Source organism: Schistocerca cancellata, chromosome 7, assembly GCF_023864275.1.
Source record: "Schistocerca cancellata isolate TAMUIC-IGC-003103 chromosome 7, iqSchCanc2.1, whole genome shotgun sequence".
NCBI classification, from domain to species: domain Eukaryota; kingdom Metazoa; phylum Arthropoda; class Insecta; order Orthoptera; family Acrididae; genus Schistocerca; species Schistocerca cancellata.
In genome coordinates, this window is record NC_064632.1 from 136,092,359 (window position 1) to 136,116,691 (window position 24,333).

Consider the following 24,333-nt stretch of genomic DNA (forward strand, 5'->3'; position numbering starts at 1 on the left):
GAAATGCTACGGAAACATATGGGACTCCCTGAAGGGAAGAAAAGGTTCTTTTTGTGAAACTATTGAGAAAGATTAAAGAACTATAACATTTGCGAAAGGCTGCACAACTGCCATATACATACATTTCTCATAAGGACTGCTAAGACACGATATGCAAAATCAGAGATCTTATGGAAACTTGCAGACATCCATTTTTCCCTTGCTCCATTTGCAAGTGAAACAAGAAAGGAATGACTAACAGTAGTACAGGGCATCCTCCATCAAGCACTGCATGGTATCTTTTAGAGTAGGGATGTGTATATACACTCATGCTCATAAATTAAGGATAATGCTGATACATGGTGAAACAGTGCTCTGGCGGACGGTTTGCAGGTTTAAATCACCTCGGGGTATGACCATGTGGTGCATTTGACCTGCGGTCGTCACACGGTGGTACTGGCAGCAGTCCACATACGCAGGTGTGTGTTGGTGCATGTCAGAATATGGTGCAGCGAGTAGGTGTGCAGACATTTTCAGACATGTTAATGGTGACTGTGTGTTGAAAAGAGCCCAGAGAACACACACTGATGAGGTTGTGAGGGGTAGAATACTAGGGCGACTTGAGGCTGGTCAAACACAGCAGTTTGTAGCACGGGCCCTCAGTGTGCCACAAAGTGTGACCTCACGATTATGGCAACGAATCCAGCAGACAGGAAACTTTTCCAGGCACTACAGTATGGGACGTCCACAGTGTACACCACCACAAGAAGACCGGTATCTCACCATCAGTGCCCGCAGACGGCCACAGAGTACTGCAGGTAGCCTTGCTCGGGACCTTACCGCAGCCACTGGAACAGTTGTCTCCAGACACACAGTCTACAGATGACTGAACAGACATGGTTTATTCGCCCAGAGACCTGCAAGGTGCATTCCACTGACCCCTGGTCACAGGAGAGCCCGTAAAGCGTGGTGTCAAGAACACAGTACATGGTCATTGGAACAGTGGTCCCAGGTTATGTTCATGGATGAGTCCAGGTATAGTCTGAACAGTGATTCTCGCCGGGTTTTCATCTGGCGTGAACCAGGAACCAGATACCAACCCCTTAATGTCCTTGAAAGGGACCTGTATGGAGGTCGTGATTTGATGGTGTGGGGTGGGATTATGATTGGTGCACGTACACCCCTGCATGTCTTTGACAGAGGAACTGTAACAGGTCAGGTGTGTCAGGACGTCTTTTCACACCAATATGTCTGCCTTTTCAGGAGTGCAGTGGGTCCCACCTTCCTCCTGATGGATGATAACGCATGGCCCCACCGAGCTGCCATTGTGGAGGAGTACCTTGAAACAGAAGATATCAGGCGAATGGAGTGGCCTGCCTGTTCTCCAGATCTAAATCCCATTGAGCACATCTGGGATGCTCTCGGTCGACGTATCACTGCACGTCTTCAAACCCCTATGACACTTCAGGAGCTTCGACAGGCACTGGTACAAGAATGTGAGGCTATACCCCAGCAGCTACTCGACCACCTGATCCAGAGTATGCCAACCTGTTGTGCGGCCTGTGAACGTGTGCATGGTGATCATATCCCATACGGATATCCAGGTACATGTGCAGGAAACAGTGACATTTTGTAGCACGTGTTCTGGGACTGTTTTCTCAACTTATCACCAATACTGTGGACTTACAGATCTGTGTCATGTGTGTTCCCTATGTGCTTATGCTATTAGCACCAGTTTTGTTTAGTGCCACATTGTGTGGCACTGTGTTCTGCAATTATCCTTAATTTATGAGCATGAATGTAGATGTACACTATGTGATCAAAAGTATCCGGACACCTGGCTGAAAATGACTTACAAGTTTGTGGCGCCCTCCATTGCTAACGCTGGAATTCAATATGGTGTTGGCCCACCCTTAACCTTGATTACAGCTTCCACTTTCGCAGGCAAACTTTCGATCAGGAGCTGGAAGGTTTACTGGGCAACAGTAGCTCATTCTTCATGGAGTGCTGCACTGAGGAGAGGTATCAATGTCAGTTGGATAGGCCTGGCACGAAGTCAGCATTCCAAAACATCCCAAAGGTGTCCTATAGCATTCAGGTCAGGACTCTATGCAGGCCAGTCCATTACAGGGATGTTAGTGTCGTGTAACCACTCCGCCACAGGCTGTGCGTTATGAACAGGTGCTCAGTCGTGTTGATAGATGCAATCACCATCCCCAAAACTGCTCTTCAACAGTGGGAAGCAAGAAGGTGCTTAAAACATCAATGTAGGCCTGTGCTGTGATAGTAACATGAAAAACATGACCACACCATGACACCACTGACTCCGAATTTCACTGTTGGCACTACACATGCTGGCAGATGACATTCACCGGGCATTCGCCATACCCTCACCCTGCCATTTGATCGCCACACTGTGTACTTCGATTCGTCACACCACACAACGTTCTTCCACTGGCCAATGTTTATGCTCCTTACACCACGCGAGACAACGTTACCGGCGTGATGTGTGGCATATGAGCAGCCGCTCAACTGTGAAATCCAAGTTTTCTTACCTCCTGCCTAACTGTCATAGTACTTTCAGTGGATCCTGATGCAGTCTGGAATTCTTGTGTGATGGTCCGGATAGATGTCTGTCTATTACACATTACAACCCTCTTCAACTGTCGGGGGTCTCTGTCAGTCAACAGACGAGGTCGGCCTGTACGTTTTTGTGCTGCACGTGTCCCTTCACATTTCCGCTTTACCATCACATTGGAAACAGTGGGCATAGGGATGTTTAGGAATGTGGAAATCTCATGTACAGACATATGACACAAGTGACACCCAATCACCTGACCATTCTGCTCTCTCACGATGTCTATGACTACTGAAGTTGCTGATATGGAGTACCTGGCAGTAGGTGGCAGCACAATGCACCTAATATGAAAAATGTCTGTTTTTGGGGGTGTCTGCATCCTTTTGATCACATAGTGTATGTACTCATTGCATCCCTGATGTAAGTCCAATGCCTTAACAGCTGAGGCACCTCACTTTGTTCAGAAAAAGTATATCATTTGGTTGTCGCCCTTGACACCTGTGCATATTTAGTATCTTGTGTCTTGATGGTGAACTGTGAGACTACAAGTCCAATTTTTTTTAACCTTTTATATTATACATTGCATTAAGTTAACATTAGATTTATCATCCATACAGTTGAGATGTTGAGTGGCCCCTCCCCATTCTCCTCTAAATTTGACTTGTACTCTATCATTCATTACCTCATGGTTGTAAGGATGTTAAACCATAATCTACCTTCCTTTCCTCCTTCATTCAGATTGGAACCTTTATGTGTATTTTGTTATTTAACTCTGAGAAGCCACACTGTCCAAATGCTTAACAATCAAGATGTTCAAATGTGTGTGAATTTCTAAGGGACCAAATTGCTGAGGTCATCGGTCCCTAGACTTACACACTACCTAAACTAACTTAATGCTAAGGATAACACTCACACCCATGCCCAAGGGAGGACTCGAACCTCCGTTGGAAGGGGCCGCACAATTAGTGACACGGCGCCTCTAACCGCTTGGCCACTCTGTGCGGTGCTTAACAGTCATTCCATTCTTTTTTATATACCTGTCAACTGTACAATGCCTCAATTGTACAGTTGAGCAAATTAAACTTAATTGGCTGGCACAGGGTTCATCTAACAACCTTCACAATAGTTCTCTATTATTCCAATCTCGAACAACTATACCTTTCCATACGAGCTCTGATTTCCATTATTTTATTATGATGATCATTTCTCCCTGTGTGGGGCAGCATCAACAAAATATTTTTGCATTCAGAGGAGAAAGATGATGATTGAAATTTCATGAGAAGATTTTGACACAACGAAAAAGCCTTTGTTTTAATGAGTCACCCCAAATCCTTTTTCATATCAATGACATTCTCTCCCCTATTTTGCAATAAAACAATAAGAGCTGCTCTTCTCACTGCAAAAGAGGTCAGACAAGTGTAGTGTAGGCAGTCTCATTAGCAGATCTATTACAGTTTGTACATGTTCTGCCGATTAAACAGAGTCTTTGGATTGTCTTCCCCACAACTTTTGCTATGTGTCCTTTCCAATTTAATTCCTCGGCATTCAGTTGAATTTCCAGCCTTTAGATTTGACTGTCTTATCACATAACAGAAGTTTAACAGATTCCTTTAGCACTCATGTGTATACCTCACACTTTTCGTTAGTTAGCATCAATTGCCAATTTTTGCACCATACAGATATCTTTTCTAAATCATTTTGCAATTTGTTTCAATCTTCTGATGACTTTGGAAGATGATAAACAGCAGCATCATCTGCAAACAACCTAAGATGGCTGCTCTGATTGTCTGCAATATTGTTTATACAGATAAGAAACAACAGAGGGCCTCTAGCACTACTTTGGGGAACACTAGAAATCACTTGTGTTTTACTTGATGACTTTCTGTCAATTACTATGAGCTGTGAGCTCACTGACAGGAAATCACAAATCCAGTCACATAACTGAGATGATATTCCATAAGCATGTAATTTCACTGCAAGCCGCTTGTGCAGCACAGTATTAAAAGGCTTCCGGAAATTTAGAAACATGGAATCAATCTGAAATTCCTTGTCAATAGCACTCAACACGTATGTGAGAAAAGAAGTAGTTGTGTTTCACAAGAACAATGCCTTCTAAAACCATGCTGACTGAGGGTCAATAGACTGTTGTCTTGAGGTAACTCATAATGTCCAAACACAATGCATGTTCCAAGATCCTGCTGTTTATCGGCCTGTAATTTTGTGGCTCTTTTTATCATCACTTATCTTTGGAATAATTAATTTGTTAGCACTACACATATTTCATTTCATTTAATCCTCCAGCAAAAAGGTGTGACCAGCATTAATTAAGGACATCTTTTAGCCACTGTAATAGAACCATAACAAAAAAATAATAATTTTTTGAGTTTTTAATAAACAAATTATTAACTTCACAATATGGAAAAATTATTTAAAAATAACCAATTTACAGAATATTTAAGCCACATACAAAATTAAATTAAATACAGAATTCTCCTATACTCTCACATAATGTTAGCATAAATCTGGTTCAATAAAACAATTTGTGTATACATAAATAATATTTTATGATGATTTAACAACATGATTTATATGGTCTGCATGTAATCTGGAGGTCCACTGTCTACTGCTTTGACAGTATATGGTAACATTTTGAATAGTAACTTTTATTTCCAGTCCTAAAAGTATGGAAATCATACGACACATTTTTGTGTGCTGAATATTTCATTTATGATAAACATTATTTCTCATAACTACAAAACAGTATCTATTAGGGGTGTTTTCTGATTATCTCTATTTTATTACGGCCATAAAACCCTGCTGTATGGTCTGCATCTTTATTAGCTTGTAAACGGCAGCTGTGATAAAACTTGTATCTAACAGGCAATGCCACAGATAAGGACTTTCACAGAAGAGAAATATCCTTAATGATTATAGTCCCAATAACATGCTGTAGAAACAAATGCTAGCTCACTTCACAACACAAACAGAATGGAATGGAATAGTTTCAGCAGCTATTATGCTGGAACTCTATTGGTAACTGCTCTATGGTAACAAATATCAGTAATTAAAGGGGAAAAGAGAATAAAGGCAGAAGATTAGTGTTTAATGTCCTGAAGAGAATGTGGTTATTTGAGATGGAGCAGAAGCTCAAATTAGGAAAGGACGACGAAGGGAATAATCTGCACCCTTTTCAAAGGAGCCATACCAGCATTTGCCTTAAGCAATTTAGACAGATCCTGGAAAACCTAAATCTGGTTGGCTGGATGGGGACTTGAACCACAGTCCTCCTGAATGCAAGTCCAATGTGCCAACCACTGAAGAAATGAGGCTCTGCACAGTCAGACTCCACATGGGGCATCCATATATAATAGTTCTTTGGAAAGAAGGGCAGAAGGCATCAAAAGAGTAAGAGCACCACGCTGTTGTCGAACACTGATTTGGACTTTATATGCTAGTCTGTAATGACAACTGGGTGTCTGATAATAACGAGTACGTACAATTTAAAACAGTAAAAGAATATTGCAAAACAGAACAGTAGATTTCACAGCCAGTGAGTTTCAATTTTAACCTATTGTGGCCTTTAGTTACTGGAGTAAGTAAAATAATTAAGAGAGCTAAACAAAATGCAGATGGGTTTAATTAGAGGTGACAAAAGACAATTCATACCAAGAATAAGTTATATGTATGAAAGTAAGGTGAGAGAAGAAACTTCTGAAATGCATAAAATGTTGACACATTCAAGTAAAAGTGGCTCAGGAATGTAATCAACAGGGCGTACATTTAATAAAAGCAAATTACCGAAGAGCAATGAAAATATTACTAAAAAGTTAAAGGAAGGTTAGACAATGGCATTATACTGAGAACAAGAGGAAAAGCAGAGGGGGCATATGGGTTACCTATCCATATCTATCCTAGGGGAAAATACACGGAAGAAAGTGAAGATCCTTTACTATACTCTGAATGTAGGCTTTTTAGTGACCTTACTTCATGCAACTTTTCAGGATGCACAATCCTTTTCAAGATGGGAAAAAAAATTCTGCTGGGTTATAAATTCCACTGAACTGGCACTGTGGCATAACTATTGTCTTCAATTCATTCATAGTTATTTGTTCTTACTCTTGATAAATCATTTCATGCTACAACACACTTTGGCCAAGTGAATGAACAAAATAACCTGATCTAGCTTACCTCAGACAAACATCATTTGTCTGTCAAGTGACTACAGTAAGTAAGTTAATATTTGCTATGTTCAGTAACACAGTTTCCATTGCAGTTCGCAAGATAGAAAGCAGAAGGCTGGCAAATGTCAGCAGGCTCTCAAATTAAATGAGTAATGACTGCCAGATCAAGTTTTCATTTCCAAACAGCCACCAAAATTGCTTTCAATGACAGGCAGAAAGATTCTAATTATCTTTACGCTTTTCTTCAACAAGATTTGTAAGGAACAGGTGGTTTTTACTTGACAAGTAGTTCATAACAAACCAACTCAGTGGTCACCAAAAGAACTCTGTGGCTTGTTTAGGTTCACTTCATGGTCTTTTACTCTAATTAGGAAGGTGTTTGCTCTGGTCACCATCCAGGCCATATGGTTCATCCAGAGCAATTGGAATTGAGTCCTTTATTGTGATAGCTCCAAGAGAATACAGCACAATCACCTTTCGAGGTACAACAAGTGAATGAAGATGGAATCATGAACAGATAAAATACAGAAATAGTATAATATGAAAGATGAATTTCCTACCAGAAATAGTATTAAAGAAAATCCTTAACTACTATCAGTTTTCTATATGGAAACTAACTGACAGCATATTGTTTTATTTTATTTTGATAGTCAAAGCTATACAAATTTTCTTCTTGTCTTGGGTTCACTGTAAGAAACTCATAACAAACAATAAATAGATGAGAATATTTGTGGGTATGATCCGCTTTTAAATACAGATAATAATTTTCCTTAACGGGAAGGAACAAGAGCTTTTGGGTAAAGTTAACTCTTCTGCGACAGTTTGGTTAAAGATGACATATAAACTCTGTTTTGAGAAGATGTACTTTCAGAGCAGAATGAGACATTTAAAATTCTGAGAAATGTTTGAAGGCATTTGATTGTAATAGTATTATTATGCCAAATTGTTAATGAATAATGGAGTATAAAGATTTGCAGCTATTTGATAAGTCTTCTGATTCAATATATCATCTTAGCCTGACAGATACATTAAAACAATAATTCTTAAAACACCACTGCACCCTACATATAAAACAAGCTAACTGAGTTATTTCCTCCAGTGGTAAGCAAAGAATTTAACATGTACTCCACACACAAATTTTATAAATATGGTTTGTCATGCAACGTGAGTCAACTGAGAAAGGATGAACAAAAGAATCACCTGTGATTGTTCAAGGCTGCATTCAAGTAAAGGAGTTTAAGAAAGTGATGGAAAATGTTACACAAATATATCAAGAGTGTTTGGAAATTTCAATCACAACAGTGAACCTTATTTAAAACCCTTTGATTCTCTTTGTTTATGTAGCAATTCACAAGGTAGCAGCAAAATAATTATTGAATCAAAGACACAATGAAACCTTAATTATTTTCAAAAAATCAACAGTTAATAAATAAATCAATATTTAACAGCACAGCTCCAACAATGGAGTGTCTACATATTACAGCATCTGCAATGCTTATTTGTACTTTCCAGGTTAAAAAACATTTGAACTTTAGCAAAGTAATATTACGAACATGAAAAATGCAGTGTAACAGTCAAAAATAAATAACTCTTCTAGTGACTAACACTAAATGTTCTTATAGCTCTAGGTGGAGTGAAGCACTTCAGCATTTAGCTTCATAACGACCAAAAATACTTATCAAATATTTTCAAACAATAATACTTCATCAAGATGGTAACTTTTGACCGAAAGCACTTCATTTACTTTAACTACCAAACATGTGATTGGGCCTATGTATTTGCCCAGGACCGAAAGGACGTCATACCCCTGGAAAAAATATAAAAAATAAAAATAAAAACACTTGGCAAACAAAAGAAAGAAAGACACTATTGGCTACTGTCAGTTTGTACTATATTGTTACACACTTTGAGACATGTGGGAAAGTGTAGGTAACAGTTCATCTGATGTGTGTTTCTAATTTTATGTGAACACAGTAGCAGGTGTTACACTATTTGCATATTGTCTTTCCTTGTTTTCTTTTCTCATTATATTGTATGTAACAATACCAGAGAAGGAAAGTTGCTACTCACCATATAGCGGAGATGCTGAGTCGCGACAGGCACAATAAAAAAGACTCTCACAATTAAAGCTTTCAGCCATTAAGGCCTTTGGCAGCGTAGACACACACACACACACACACACACACACACACACACACACACACACACACACACACACACACACACACAATTGCAACTTGCACACACATCTGCAGTCTCAGAGAGCTGAAACCACACTGCGAACAGCAGCACCAGTGCATGATGGGAGTGGTTGGTTGGTTGATTTGGGGAAGGAGACCAGACAGCGTGGTCACCGGTCTCATCGGATTACGGAAGGATGGGGAAGGAAGTCGGCCGTGCTCTTTCAGAGGAACCATCCCGACATTTGCCTGGAGTGATTTAGGGAAATCACGGAAAACCTAAACCAGGATGGCCGGACGCGGGATTGAACCGTCATCCTTCCGAATGCGAGTCCAGTGTCTAACCACTGCGCCACCTCGCTCGGTATGATGGGAGTGGTGACTGGGTGGGGGTAAGGAGGAGGCTGTGGCGGGGAGGGAGAGGGATAGTATGGTGGGAGTGGCGGACAGTCAAGTGTTGCAGTTTAGATGGAGGGCAGGAGAGAAGGTGCGGAGGGGGAGGGGTAAGTAGCAGAAAGGAGAGAAATAAAAGAAATTAAAGGACTGGGTGTGGCAGTGAAATGACGGCTGTGTAGTGCTGGAATGGGAACAGGGAGGGGGCTGGATGGGTGAGTACAGTGACTAACGAAGGTTGAGGCCAGGAGGGTTACGGGAATGTAGGATGTATTGCAGGGTGAGTTCCCACCTGCGAAATTCAGAAAAGCTGGTGTTGGTGGGAAGTATCCATATGGCACAGGCTCTGAAGCAGTCATTACGATAAGGGATATCATGTTTGGTAACGTGTTCAGCAACAGGGTGGTCCACTTGTCTGTCGGCCACAAGTTGTCCGTGGCCATTCATGTGGACATACAGCTTGTTGCTTGTCATGCCTACATAGAATGCAGCACAGAGGTTGCAGCTTAGCTTGTAAATCACATGACTGGTTTCACAGGTAGCCCTGCCTTTGATGGGATAGGTGATGTTAGTGACCGGACTGGAGTAGGTGGTAGTAGGAGGATGTATGGGACAGGTCTTGCATCTAGGTCTATTGCAGGGGAATGAGCCATGAGGTAAGGGATTGGGTGTTGTGTAAGGATGGACGAGTATATTGTGTAGGTTCAGTGGACGGCGCAATACCATGGTAGGAGGGGTGGGAAGGGTAGTGGGCAGGACATTTCCCATTTCAGTGCATGACGAGAGGTAATCGTAACCCTGGCGGAGAATGTAATTCAGTTGCTCCAGTCCCGGATGGTACTGAGTTACGGGGGGAATGCTCCTCTGTGGCTGGACTGTGGGACTTTTTTGGGCGGTGGTGGGAGACTGGAAAGTGAACCTGGAACCCATAACACACATTGAAACCCTCGCCCTGCAGGAACTTGAGCATCATGCGCAACACCACCTCAAAAAGCTCTCCATCCTACTCACTTCCTACTCCCACCTCGGAGTACCACTGTCCACTACTTCTACAACCACCTCCAAACCTCCCCCACGCACCTCATAGCTGACAAACCCTGTCTCGCAGATCTACTACATTTACCCCACCCTCCAAAACTCCCTCCCACCAACACACAGAACCCAGAACCTAAACAGACCCACAACACAGTTATTAACATTTCCTCCAGAAGCCTTAGTCCCACAGAAATACCAGTCGTTTCCAAAGGCCTCACCTTTTGCCCCACTCCCAAATCCAACCATGCTGGACTAGTTAAAGCCCTTCTCTCCTTCTCCCGGTCCCTACAGTGGAAACACTTTTTCGCTACCAACCCGAACAATCAGACTCAACCAAAGACCAATATTGAACCTTGCCTAAACTCAGTTCACTCTTCCATTCAACCGTGATCCAACCCCACTGCCTCCAAAACATCCCCTGTTAACTTTCCAGAATTTCTTAACCTCGAACCTTGCCTCAAAATCATTCCCCAAATCTCTCAACATGCAAACTAACCTTACATCCGCAGAAAGAACCGCAGTCCACCATCTAAACACTGATCCCGATCTTATAATCCTACCTGCTGACAAAGGCTCCACCACCGTTGCTTTGAACTGCAAGGATTACGTGGCACAAGGACTCTGTCAGCTGTCAGATACATCTACCTGCAAACCATGCCACAGTAATCCCATTCCAGTAATCCAGCAGGATCTCCAGTCACTACTCAAATCCTTAGGCCCATCCCAGAACCTCTCCCCAGAATCCATGTCTCTACTTACCCCTACCACTCCCCGCACTCCCACCTTCTACATGCTTCCTAAAGTCCATAAACCCAACCACCTAGGACACCCCATTGTGGCCGGTTACTGTGCCCCCACTGAGAGAATCTCTGCTCTTGTAGACCTACACCTTCAACCTACTACCCGGAACCTCTCCTCCTATATAAAAGATACCAATCATTTCCTCGACTCACTCTCCACAGTTCCTATCCCTTTACCACACGGTGCCCTGCTCGTCACTATTGATGCCACCTCCCTAAACACTAACATTCCTAATGCCCATGGCCTTACTGCTGTCGAACACTACCTTTCCAAACGCCCTATGGATTCCAAACCAACAACCTCCTTTCTAGTCTCCATGAACAGCTATATTCTCACCCACAATTACTTCTCCTTTGAAGGCATTACCTACAAACAAATCCGTGGTATGGCTATGGGCACCCACATGGCACCACCCTATGCTAACCTAATCATGGGCAATCTAGAGGAATCCTCCTCAAAAACCCAGAATCCTAAACCCCTCACCTGGTTCAGATTCACTGATGACATCTTTGCTATCTGGATTGAAGGTGAGGACACCTTATTCACATTCCTCAAGAACCTCAACAACTTCTCCCCCATTTGCTTCACCTGGTCCTACTCAACCCAACAAGCCACCTTTCTAGATGTTGACCTTCACCTCAGAGATGGCTACATCAGTACCTTCGTCCATATCAAACCTAATAATCACCAGCAATACCTCCACTTCAACAGCTGCCACCCATTCCATACCAAGAAGTCCCTTCTGTACAGCCTAGCCACCCGTGGTCGTCACATCTGCAGTGACGAACAGTCCCTCTCAAAATATACCGAGGGTCTCACTGAAGCCTTCACTGACCGTAATTATCCTCCCATCCTTGTACAAAAACCAATCTCCTGTGCCTTATCTTTCCAGTCTCCCACCATCTCGCAAAGTCCCACAGCCTGGCCACAGAGGAGCATTCCCCTCGTAACTCAGTACCATCCGGGACTGGAGCAACTGAATTACATTCTTCACCAGGGTTACGATTACCTCTCGTCGTGCCCTGAAATGAGAAATGTCCTGCCCACTACCCTTTCCACCCCTCCGACCGTGGTATTCTGCTGTCCACCGAACCTACACAATATACTCGTCCATCGTTACACAACCCCCAATCCCTTACCTCATAGCTCATAGCTCATACCCCTGTAATAGACCTAGATGCAAGACCTGTCCCATACATCCTCCTACTACCACCTACTCCAGTCCGGTCACTAACATTACCTACGACATCAAAGGCAGGGCTACCTGTGAAACCAGTCATGTGATCTACAAGCTAATCTGCAACCACTGTGCTGCATTCTATGTAGGCATGACAATCAACAATCTGTCTGTCCGCATGAACGGCCACCAACAAACTGTGGTCAAAAAACAAGTGGGCCACCCTGTTGCTGAACACACTGCCAAACATGATATCCCTCATCGTAATGACTGCTTCACAGCCTATGCCATATGGATCCTTCCCACTAACACCAGCTTTTCTGAATTGCGCAGGTGGGAACTTACCCTGCAATACATCCTACGTTCCTGTAACCCTCCTGGCCTCAACCTCCGTTAGTCACTGTCCTCATCCATCCAGCTCCCTCCCTGTTCCCATTCCAGCATTACACAGCCGTCATTTCACCGCCACACCCAGTCTTTTAATTTCTTTTATTTCTCTCCTTTCCGCTACTTACCCCCTCCCCCCCTCCACACCTTCTCTCTTGCCCTCCATCTAAACTGCAACACTTGACTGTCCGCCACTCCCACCATACTATCCCTCTCCCTACCCGCCACAGCCTCCTCCTTACCCCCACCCAGTCGCCACTCCCATCATGCACTGGTGTTGCTGTTCGCAGTGTGGTCTCAGCTCTCTGAGACTGCAGATGTGTGTGCAAGTTGCGTTAATGTGTGTGTGTGTGGGGGGGGGGAGGGGGGGCGTGTGTGTGTGTGTGTGTGTGTGTGTGTGTGTGTGTGTGTGTGTGTGTGTGTACTGCTGCCAAAGGCCTTAATGGCCAAAAGCTTTAATTGTGTGAATCTTTTCATTGTGCCTATCGCGACTCGGCATCTCTGCTATATGGTGAGTAGCAACTTTCCTTCTCTGGTATTGTTACATTCCATCCTGGATTTTATATTGTATGTAAGGCTTTCTGGTCTTGCAGTAAAGTGCATGCCTGGAATCTGAAATGTCGCAAGATTGAAGAATCTTGGTTGGAGTATGGATTTTTTCAGTCTGCTTTTTACTTAGAATTCAACTCTCAATGACTTGGAGACCATCAGAAACAACACATGGCTTGGATTTCACATTAAACTGTAGGGACCTTTCTCCTGATAAGATGACTGAATAACTGGGATAAGTTAGCAACATGCAAATCATCAAAGTAGCATCCAATTAAAACACTTTTAACAGGCCACTGAACCATGAAAATTTTTATTGCATATACTTGACAATACAGCATTCACCTAATTCAAAGTGCCTTGTTTTCTTTTTTTACCCCACTTGTAAAATCACAGCGATGAAATAGGATAGCCACCACATAAAGGAGGCAGACAGGCACATTTAAACGTAGACTAAGCTATCAGAAAAAGTCTTCCTTCAGTGTAGAAAACACACACACATTCATATCTGCGCAACTCTCACACATATGACTACTGAGGACTTTGGTAGCTTAGTCTACTTACTTTCAAATTGCCTGTCTGCCACTAAATACCACCTCTACATGGTGAGAGCCAATTTATCCTATTTATTATTATTATCATTCATCATTGGAGGGATGGCGCTCATGTGTGCATGAGGTGTGCTTGCATGTGTGAATGAATGTGTGTGTGTGTGTGTGTGTGTGTGTGTGTGTGTGTGTGTGTGTGTGTGTGTGTGTTGTGTTTTTCCTTTGGCCAAAAGATACTGTGCAACTGTTTTTTCATTGTGCCAATCTGCAACTCAACATTTCATCTTTAAAGTTAATTTAAATATGGTAATGGTAAATCCTTTGTGGAATATAAATGATTTAAGGAGTAAAGGTAATAAAACTCACCTAACAGTCAATGTGTTGAGGGGTCACCAGGCATCTAATCAAGATCGAAAACATTGCTAGCTTTTGGATGAAGTTATTACCTTTACTACCTAAATCATTAAGATTACTTTATAGATATTTACTGGCTCTTTCATGCTTGTTTTCTTTGTCTCAACACCCTGCTAATTCTTTATTGTCCTGCAATGGAGTATAATTTTTTCCAATGGAGATGCACTGAAAATACTTACTTCACTTCCACTTGGTTCAGGAGGCAGTAAATTTGCAATCGACTTCTGCAGGAGCTGTGAAATAAAATGTCAACAGAGTTTTAACACCTATTACTATTACAATTTACAGGTGGTAAAGAGGTAAAAGGACTTTTAAATCATAAACAAAAAGATATATGCCACAATGTTTTGTTGAAAACAGCAAGTTGAAAATATAGCTGTCAACACACACCAAATTTTCAAGAGAGAGCTACAGATAGATCCAATGTCCACTTTACTACAACCATCTTTAATCTTTATCTGAACTCACCCCAAAACAGATCTTACTCTTACATTGCCTGCCTTGTATAAATTTTGATAAATACAACTTACAATATATAAACTAACAGAATTTATCTAATGTTACTGTACACATACTGTTATGTAGTGAAGAAGTGGAATTTCAGGTTAAAAGAGATGGTTAATTAAACTGTTCAATATAATCAAACAAAAAAAGTACTTACAGATACTATTATACATAGTTATCATTCAAAATTCTCTGCACTGTAATAGGATATACTATGAAGATTTTTTTTTCAGGTCTGCTTCAGGACCTTTTAACACTGTGCTGTGTTCCCACTTTTAAACTGAACTTACAAATTTTACATCCCTACAACGTAGGACTCAATATACAGATTGAATAATATCGGGAATAGGCTACAACCCAATGTCCCTTCTCAACCACTGCTTCCCTTTCATGTCCATCAACTCTTATAACTGCCATCTGGTTTCCATACAAGTTGTAAATAGCCTTTTGCTCCCTGTATTTTACCCTTGTTACCCTCAGAATTTCAAAGAGAGTATTCCAGTCCACATTGTCCAAAGCCTTCTCTAAGCCTACAAACGCTATAAATGTAGGTTTGCGATTTCTAAACCTATAATCTATGATAAGCTGTAGGGTCAGTATTGCGTCGCATGTTCCTACATTTCTCCATAATCCACACTGATCTGCTTCAAGGTCGGCTTCTACCAGTTTTACCATTCTTCTGTAAAGAATTAGTGTTAGTATTTTGACACCACGACTTATTAAACTAATAGTTCAGTAATATTCACACTTGTCAGCACTTGCTTTCTTTGGAACTGGAGATGCTATATTGTTTTTGAGATCTGAGGGTATTTCAGCTGTCTCATACACCTGGCTCAACAGATGAAAGAGTTTTGCCATGGCTGGCTCTCCCAAGATTTAACAGAATTTCATTTACTCCTGGGGCTTTGTTTCGACTTATGTCCTTCAGTGCTCTCTCAAATTCTTCTCGCAATATCATATCTCCCATCTCATCTTCATTTATGACCTCTTCCATTCCCTTAATATCGTCCTCAAGTACATCTCCTGGGGTATCTGCCCCAGGCGGAAATTTCAGGGGGCACCAAATTCATATTCTTGAAGAAAAAAAACCTTGTTTCAAAGAACGCCTAGCATGCAGCACATGTCGGTCTATCGGCTATTCATATGATTCTAAAACACATTCCTGTTGGTATTTGAATATTTCTGAACACATTGTAAGTTTATATCTGAACAAATCGTAAGTTGATTTCTGAACGCCTGCATAGTGTACGTGATGTCTCTGCCAGGGGACTCCCCGCAGCATCTAGAAATAAGAAACTTTCCTGAAGATGAAAGGGGATGGAGCTATATGAGCTGAGCCAAATAAAGCTGAATGGTTGAATACCAATTGCTATTTGTTTATATGGCTGAACAGGTATGGAAATGATAAGTGTCTTTACAGTTACTGATGAAATCCACAGATTCAGACTACCAGAGTGGAAATAAACTACTAACAGGAATAACAGGTAAGAAAGATTACATATTATCTTCTTGGTGCATCCAAGAAAATGAAATTTTGACAGAAAATTTTTGCCAGATAATTGCACTACTAACGACTAGTTGGACAGTCCCCATTCAGCAGTCGCTTAGTTCTATTCTTAGAATAGTGAGGAAACTGTGTTGTACGAACATATAATAACACATAACTGAAGAATTAAACGTGGGATAACTAAACAGGTGATTCTGGTAGGGTTAGTGATTTTAACCAGAGAAAAAGTTTTGACAACGGCAGGAATAGTTACAGAAATAGTGATGACAAGATTGTTTGTTAGAATGAGGAAGGAGAAGAAATGGGGACATCGCACAAATTATATGGAAGAATATGGCAACTTCAAAATTTATATAAAAATTTCATATTACTACCACTTTTTAATCTCATGCTTGAGAATGTGAAACTATTTCCTAACATAAAACTTTTTGTTTGTAGTAGATGTAACAGGCATCTGATATTGGTATTTTATGAATTATATTCTGCCATGTTATTTATGTAAATAAGGTAGATAAAAATGACCATTTGTGTCAAAACAGTTTTGCTTATTTGGTGTGTGTTACAATGGTAGCAATATTATTGCTATTTTGTTTTACCTAGCAGACAGTGACAAAATAGACATAATCAAATCGAGAAACCACACCACTCTTGGGTATTATTTAAGGAAGAACACCTTATAAAGCTGTAGCAAGATCAAGGAGAAAAAAAATTGAAGAAATGTGTACCAGTGTTAATTGTGAGCTTTTCTTTGAGCTTTCTCAAACGCTGGAGGGGGAGGGCGGGGGCAACTCAAGGGGCTACCCATTTGAGGGAAGAGGGGGCGGTGGAGAGTTTCCCTTGTGAGGAGTGTGCTACCTTCTAGAGTGATTTATGCCATGCGAATGAGGATAAAAGTCTGCTGCAGTGTGCTACCACCTGGTGGCACTGACATAAACTTGTAGTTGCTCAGTAGGGGATAACTGTGCATGCCGTGACTCGTGTTCATAGTTCATCAAATCCGTATGTATTTAACCCAAAAGGCAATGGTGTCACACCAGTTGCGCATGTGGAACAGCTCGTTAAAATATGCACAACTGAAGATATGCTTGTGACCCTGACACCAAGTTTCACAGAGTCTAGAGGAGTAACAATACACAGCTTGGTAGATTTAGTGCCGTGTGTTTCAGATTACTGCATCTATGTAACATTTAACAGCATGCAAAGAAATATAACCAACAAATCCACAAGGTGTCAAAAGGTACGGTGTTCATATGCTCTGACACAGCAGTCGCCACTGCTGCTTAGTCATTCTGCACTTCATGTCAATCTCATTTTATCCAGGTCCCATCTCCTTAATTTCATACCTGTTTGCAATTTCTTCAGTTTTAATCTACAGTTCATAATGAACAAATTGTAGTCAGTGTCCACATCTGCCCCTGGAAAAGTCTTGCAACTTAAAATCTAGTTCTGAAATCTCTATCTTACCATTATATAAGCAATTTGAAACCTTCCAGTGTCTCCAAGTCTCTTCCATGTATACAGCCTTCTTTCATGATTCTCAAACCAAATGTTAATGATGATTAAATTATGCTCTGTTCAGAATTCTACCAAGTGGTTTCCTCTTTCATTATTTTTTGCCAGTTCATATTCACCTACTACTTTTCCTTCTCTTCCTTTTCCTACTATCAAATTCCAGTCCCCCATCACCATTAAATTTCCGTCTCCCTTAATGTGAATAATTTCTTTCATCTCATCATACATTTTTCAACCTCTTCATCATCTGCAGAGCTAGTTGGCATATAAACTTTTTCTACTGTGGTGGATGTGGGCTTTGTGTCTATTTTGGCTGCAATAATGCATTCACTATGCTGTTCACAGTAGCTTACCTGCACTCCTATTTTCTTATTCATTATTAAACCTACACTTTTATTACACCTATCTGCTCTTGTATTTATAACCCTGTATTCACCTGACCAGAAGTGCTGTTCCTCATGCCACCAACTTCGGTAATTCCCACTATATCTAACTTTAACCTATCAATTTCCCTTAAATTTTCTAAGGTAACTGCCGATTTAAGGGATCAGATCCTTAGAGTGCCAGTTTTGTTTCTCTTGATAGTGACATCCTCCTGAGTAGCCCTGTTCAGAGTTCCAAATGGGGGACTATTTTACCTCTGGAATATTTTACCCAAGATGATACAATCATTTAACCACACATTAGAGCTCATGCCCTTGGGTAAAAATTATGTCTGTAGTTCCCCTTGCTTTCAGCCATTCACAATACCATCACAGCAAGGTCGTTTTGGTTGATGTTACAAAGCCACATCGGTCAGTCATCCAGACTGCAGCCCTTACAACTACTGAAAAGGCTGCAGTTCCTCTTCAGGAACTACATGTTTGTCTGGCCTCTCAACATATACCCTTATGTTGTGGTTGCTACTGTACGTACACTTATACTACAGCTATCTGTATCACTGGGGCATGCAAGCCACCCCACCAATGACAAGGTCCATAGTTCATGGGGGTACAAAACCTTAGTAAGACTATTTCCATCCATCCATCTCAATCTTCTGATTTTCCAGTTCTGCCAACTCCCAATTTAAGTCATTTATTTGTGGTGCTTACGCACTGTGGATTTTTAAATGCCACTAGGTGGGGAGGTTTGTATTTGCAGCAGGTATTACAAATATGAGCAGCTGCTTGCATGCTCAATTGGTTCACAATGTCAGGACAATGTAGCAGTTTCTATGCATGTGTATGCCTCTTCACTCTACAGAAAAACAGCTTAGAATGATTGGGTCGCTTTCTACATCCTTCCGACCATTGAATGCTCCCATTATTTTAAAAGTGGTGGTATTTATCCAGTCTATTGTTTATATTCTATCCACAATTTTGTAACATTAATTTCGTACATACCTGATAGATTCCATTTCAGAGAATATATATTAAAATTACATATTACTTAAGAATCTTTAAGTTATTTTTAAAATCATACACATTTTATTTGGCTATTAAAGTAACATCTTTAGTCAGTTAATGAGAAATCAGTGAAAAAAGATCTATTCAGATCATGGTAGTAACTTCCGATATGAAACTTAATTATAACAAAAACAGGATTGAAATTACCTTTATTTTAACTTTCGACTCTTCTGATACTTCCACACAAGAAATGTTAACTTCAAGTGACATAGCTGTAATTGTTTCTGTTTCTTGGTTGCATTTTTCACAGTAGAAGCCACCACCTTCTATTTCAGATAAAAAATCACTACCGCAAATTTCACATGTTGGCCATGAAAATGCCGTATCCTCATCAACACCAATGACACATCCTGTAAGTGGAAGTATTGCAGATGTTTATTTTATTATTATGTTTTTATTATATTTTGAAAGGGACAGATGTGTTGATGACTAACTACAAACCTGACACTTTCACCAGATCCAGCACTTTAGACATTTTGCTGAAATTCTTTATAAGTGTCTTTTGGGCAGCTATACTTTCCACGAAATCATCTGGAAATTTGAATGGTAGACCAAAAACAGGGCCATCTGCATCCTTTCCAGGCACTGTGAGAATCCGAGTGTATTTGTCAGCAATGAGTTTACCTGAAATATGCCATATAATGGTTTCAGACTTTTAAAAATTGTTTGCATCTGAACACTAATTTGTCTTTGAACACTAATTTAACAGAAAAAAGAGATATCACTCTTACTACTTGCAAACAAACACTCCAATTACCTTCAGAAAGGAGAACATTCAGAAGGCAGAGTATAGTAATATTCCCTTTCACAGCCTCTTGAGGTACCACACATGTTGAGAGAACTTTAATAATCACATATGATGAATGATCTCCAGCACAATTAGTTACATTGAGTGAAGTATCTGTGCAGTAAAACAGGTTTTCATGTACATAAATTAGCTTTATTATTGCAGAACACCTTTCTTGCATATCCTCAGTCACCTAAAAACAAAAATACATTATATGCTTGCTATTAAAATATTGCTGTAGATAAATAATTTTCAGTACAACACCATATAATTGATACACAGTGACACTCATTCATCCTCACACGTAAGTTCTACTTCAGAAATTAAAATTAAGAAGTTGGAATGGGGGTGGAGATGGGAGGTGCTGGATGATGAAGGAGCACAAGGGACTACAAATTTAAGGCAAGAAGCCAGTAGGCAAAATGAAGCAAAGAATGATGAATGTGTATTACCAATGACATCTGAATGCCAGAATATGTATGTATTACTACAATGTGAACAATGTCGAAACTTTGAGGATTTTGCTGTACTACTCTGCGAACATCAAACATATGTAGGGTAATCATAAAGTTTTAATTATCATCCCCCAAAAAGTGAAATTATTTAATTAATTTTTTAACAATATTGTGAAAAGGATAGACTGCTACTCATCATAAAAGTGACACGAAGAGTTGCAGGCAGACACAACGGAAAGACTGTTACACATTAAGATTTTGGACAAAACCTTTCTCAGAACAGAAAAAGAGACACACACATTATACAAGCAAGCAGATCTCATGCACATTCCTGATGGGGCCAGAGATAGTGGCTATGTGTGCATGAAGTGTGCTTGCTTGTGTGAATATGTGGCCGGAGACAGGGGTCATGTATCGTGAGGCGTGCTTGCTTGTGTGAATATGTGTGTGTTTCTCTTTTCCTTTCTGAAGAAGGCTTTGTCTGAAAGCTCAGTGTGTAACAGTCTTTTCATTGTGCCTGTCTGTAACTCAACATGTCATCTATACAGTGAGTAGCAATCTAACCTTTTCACAATACTGTTGATATTCCAATCTGGAATCCCCATTTTCTCGTTTTAATTAGTTTTCTGTTGTTTGCAGGTACATATCTGCAGTTGTGTTACACACAGAAATCCCTGTACCATAGTACACCAGTAGAGAAGACAAAACAAAATGGTGCAATCTCAATTTAAAGTGGAGTGCACTGCAGTAATTCAATTCTCATATTTTAAGGGGATCAACTGTTTCAACTATTCATGTTGAGTTGGTGTAAGTGCACTGAAACAATGCATCATAAAGCAATGCAGTGATAAAGTGGTGCTGTTGGTTCCAGTGTGATCAAACATACCTGAATTACAAAGAACATAGCGGTCATGGATCAGTTTTCAACAATCTCCATGGCATTCTGAACAGAGCAATGGTTGCCACCCACTGGATTCCATGACGGCTCATAGTGTCATCAACTGAAAGCCTTGCAGGCCACTGAGCCACTGATGATGATGATGATGATGATGATGATGATGATGATGACGACGACGACGACATCAATGCCATACAGCTACATCCAAAATTATATATACAACTACAGAAATCCGTAATTATTGATACATGTTCAATTACCCGGAAGTTCCTAAATGCAATATAACATATACCATATACCGTACAGTTAAAAGGAAGTGACGCTTGATCAAGGTCCGCGTCACTTTCCATTTTTAACCAGACTTAACGTTTGAGAAAGTAAAGAAATAATAATAATAATAATAATAATAATTATTATTATTATTATTATTATTATTATGTTTGTTGCTTCCCTAAATTATCAATTGGTAACATAAGCCAGTCGCAGTTTTTCATTGAACAGTTATTGCAAAATAATCAATCAACAACAAAAAACAAAAGAGAGAGAGAGAGAGAGAGAAATCACAACAGACAAGTGTGGAAATTGCAACAGAATAGCGAGAGAAGGTTGGCAGGCTTTATTCATGCTGGATACTGTGAAGCAACTAGCTTGTATGAAGACGTATCTAGCTTTACCACTGCAGCAGTTGTGACTATCGCTCCACAATTACAGAGAAAGAGCAGCTAATATTTAAACTAAAAGCTGACCTGACTGTGGCAAAAGCAAATAAGTACTACAGTAAAATTAGAAATAATGTAGATGACTGGACTGTGGTAAACACTGTCAGATCAGGCAAGGAGTTCAAGAGATAGTGTAAAGTCTCAAATCTTGAATCTAGACATCTCCAACAGTTTCACTGCTCTGGAAACTGTGCACAAAGGTCTGCAGGCAATGCAAGGAATTCAGGAAAACATTAACAAGACAGAGGAACAAGTGCAAGACAAGGTAATAATAAATAATACTAATAAAGTAATATTAGGGTTAAAGAGAGACCATGAAGGTCCTCCTCCTAGCAAATAGTTATGGGAGGGGAAAAGTCTCAATTAGTAGAGAAATCTTCGGCTTGTGAATATGAAGTAATAAGTATTTTAAGACAAGTGCAGGACCCAGTGATGTCCGCAGTGATTTATGATCTCTGGGGAAAGATATCTGTAAAGATTATTAAGTGATTATTGGAGGTGCTGAGCACAGTTTGGACTGTAACCTCAACTATGCAACTGAGGGTGGCATTTGGCATTAGTGGACATGGTCCTCACACAAAAGTGAAAAGTTTGCGCTCTCTGAACGAATATGACAAGACCAGATGGAGCTTTCTGTTGAATGCACAGCTTCAAGAGTTGCTTAACAGATGGGTTGACCACATAAGGGTATGACTGATGTGTTCCTCTTCACACTGTGATACCCACACAGTATGTTTTGCATCTGAAGGTTTGTAGAAATAGGTTACTTGCACAACTAAGTTCCAGAAAAATTCATTGTAACTAGGGCACTGTGATTTACATTTTTAATAAGCCCTGTTTTGGGTAAATGTTTCCAAATCACAGAGCCACTGAACAATTCTACACATAATGTGTTTCCTTCTCATCCCGTACGGTAAGTCTCCCCCGACCCTTGGTTCTGGGTGACTTGTCCAAAATCTACCCCTTTTCCTAGACCTCTCCAGTCTTTTTCCTTCTCTTCTTCCTTCCCCTTCAACCCTTCTGCCTGAAGAAGGAGCCACTGGCTCTGAAAGCTTGCAATTACAACAGCCTTTTATGTGTGTGTTCTGCCGCCGCTTGGTGAGTAGATTTTTTATCTAGCCAATTAAATAATTTTGTCAATAGCTGATTGTTTTCATTGTTATATATAAAACATGGCTCTATTAGACTTGCTCAGACAGGATTCCAATACTTCATCATCAGCCTTCATTTTTCCTGTATTGTGTTGAAGAGATCACAAAAGCCATTAGATCATAAAAAGCAGTAAGTCTTCTGGTTGTGGTATCTCAGCAAGTACTAAGGTCTTGCACTGACTTGGAAGCAACCCCTTTGAATTACCTTCGTAATCAGTTCACAAGTCAAACTGTACTTCCTGAATGACTGAAGTATGCAGCACCGGCACCCATTCATAAAAGTAGAGATAAGCAACTCTAAATTTAGACCCATCTTCCTCCTTCCCAAGAAGTCGAAATTTTTTGAGAAGCTAGCTAATAACATACTATTTCAGAAACTTTTCGAGAATAACCTTTAGTAAAATGCTCTATCTGTCTTCCATAAAGGCTTTTCTAATCAATGTATGATTTCACTAACTCAATTCTAGTACAAGTACACACAAGATTACCTACTTGGTATTTTCTGTGACCTTAACAAGGTTTTTCATTGTGAAGATCACAACATTCTATTAGGAAAACTTCACTAATTGTGGGATACCTTCTAATACCATGTTGGACCTCTTTTGCCAAGCATAGTGCAGCAACTCAATGTGATATGAACTCAACAAGTTGTTGGAAGTCACCTGCAGAAATACTGAGCCATGTTGCCTCCATTGCCATTCATAATTGTGAAAGTGTTGTCAGTGCGGGATTTTGTGCACAAACTGACCTCTTGATTATGCCCCATAAACATTCAATGGGATTCACGTTGGGTGATCTTGGTGGCCAAATCATTGACTCAAATTATCCAGAATATTCTTCAGACCAATCATGAACAATTGTGGCTTGGTGACATGGCACACTGTCAGCCATAAAAATTCTATCATTGCCTGGGAGCATAAAGTCTACGAATGACCAGTCAATGATCAATTCAATTCGACCATAGGACCCAGTCCATTACATATAACTGCAGCCCACATCACTGTGGAGCCATCACCATCTTGCACAGTGCCTCGTTGACAATATGGGCCCATGGCTTTGTGGGATCTGTCACACACTCAAACCCTTCCATCAGCTCCTAACAACTAAACTAAGGACTCATTTGACCAGGCCAC

The 24,333-nt window shown here is 40.5% G+C and overlaps 1 protein-coding gene across 1 annotated transcript in view; it reads right to left on the minus strand.

The window, feature by feature from the left end:
- Positions 1-4,969: 4,969 nt before the first annotated feature.
- LOC126092666 (uncharacterized) overlaps positions 4,970-24,333 on the minus strand; it is a 186,831-nt gene continuing 167,467 nt past the window's right edge. Inside the window, exons 10-14 of the mRNA XM_049908388.1 lie at positions 19,948-20,170; positions 19,632-19,814; positions 19,338-19,540; positions 14,402-14,455; positions 4,970-8,545 (exon numbers count right to left, since the gene is read on the minus strand). Coding sequence (XP_049764345.1) covers positions 8,417-8,545; positions 14,402-14,455; positions 19,338-19,540; positions 19,632-19,814; positions 19,948-20,170 — 792 coding nt within the window. The 3' untranslated portion in view covers positions 4,970-8,416. The remainder of the gene's footprint in view (positions 8,546-14,401; positions 14,456-19,337; positions 19,541-19,631; positions 19,815-19,947; positions 20,171-24,333) is intronic.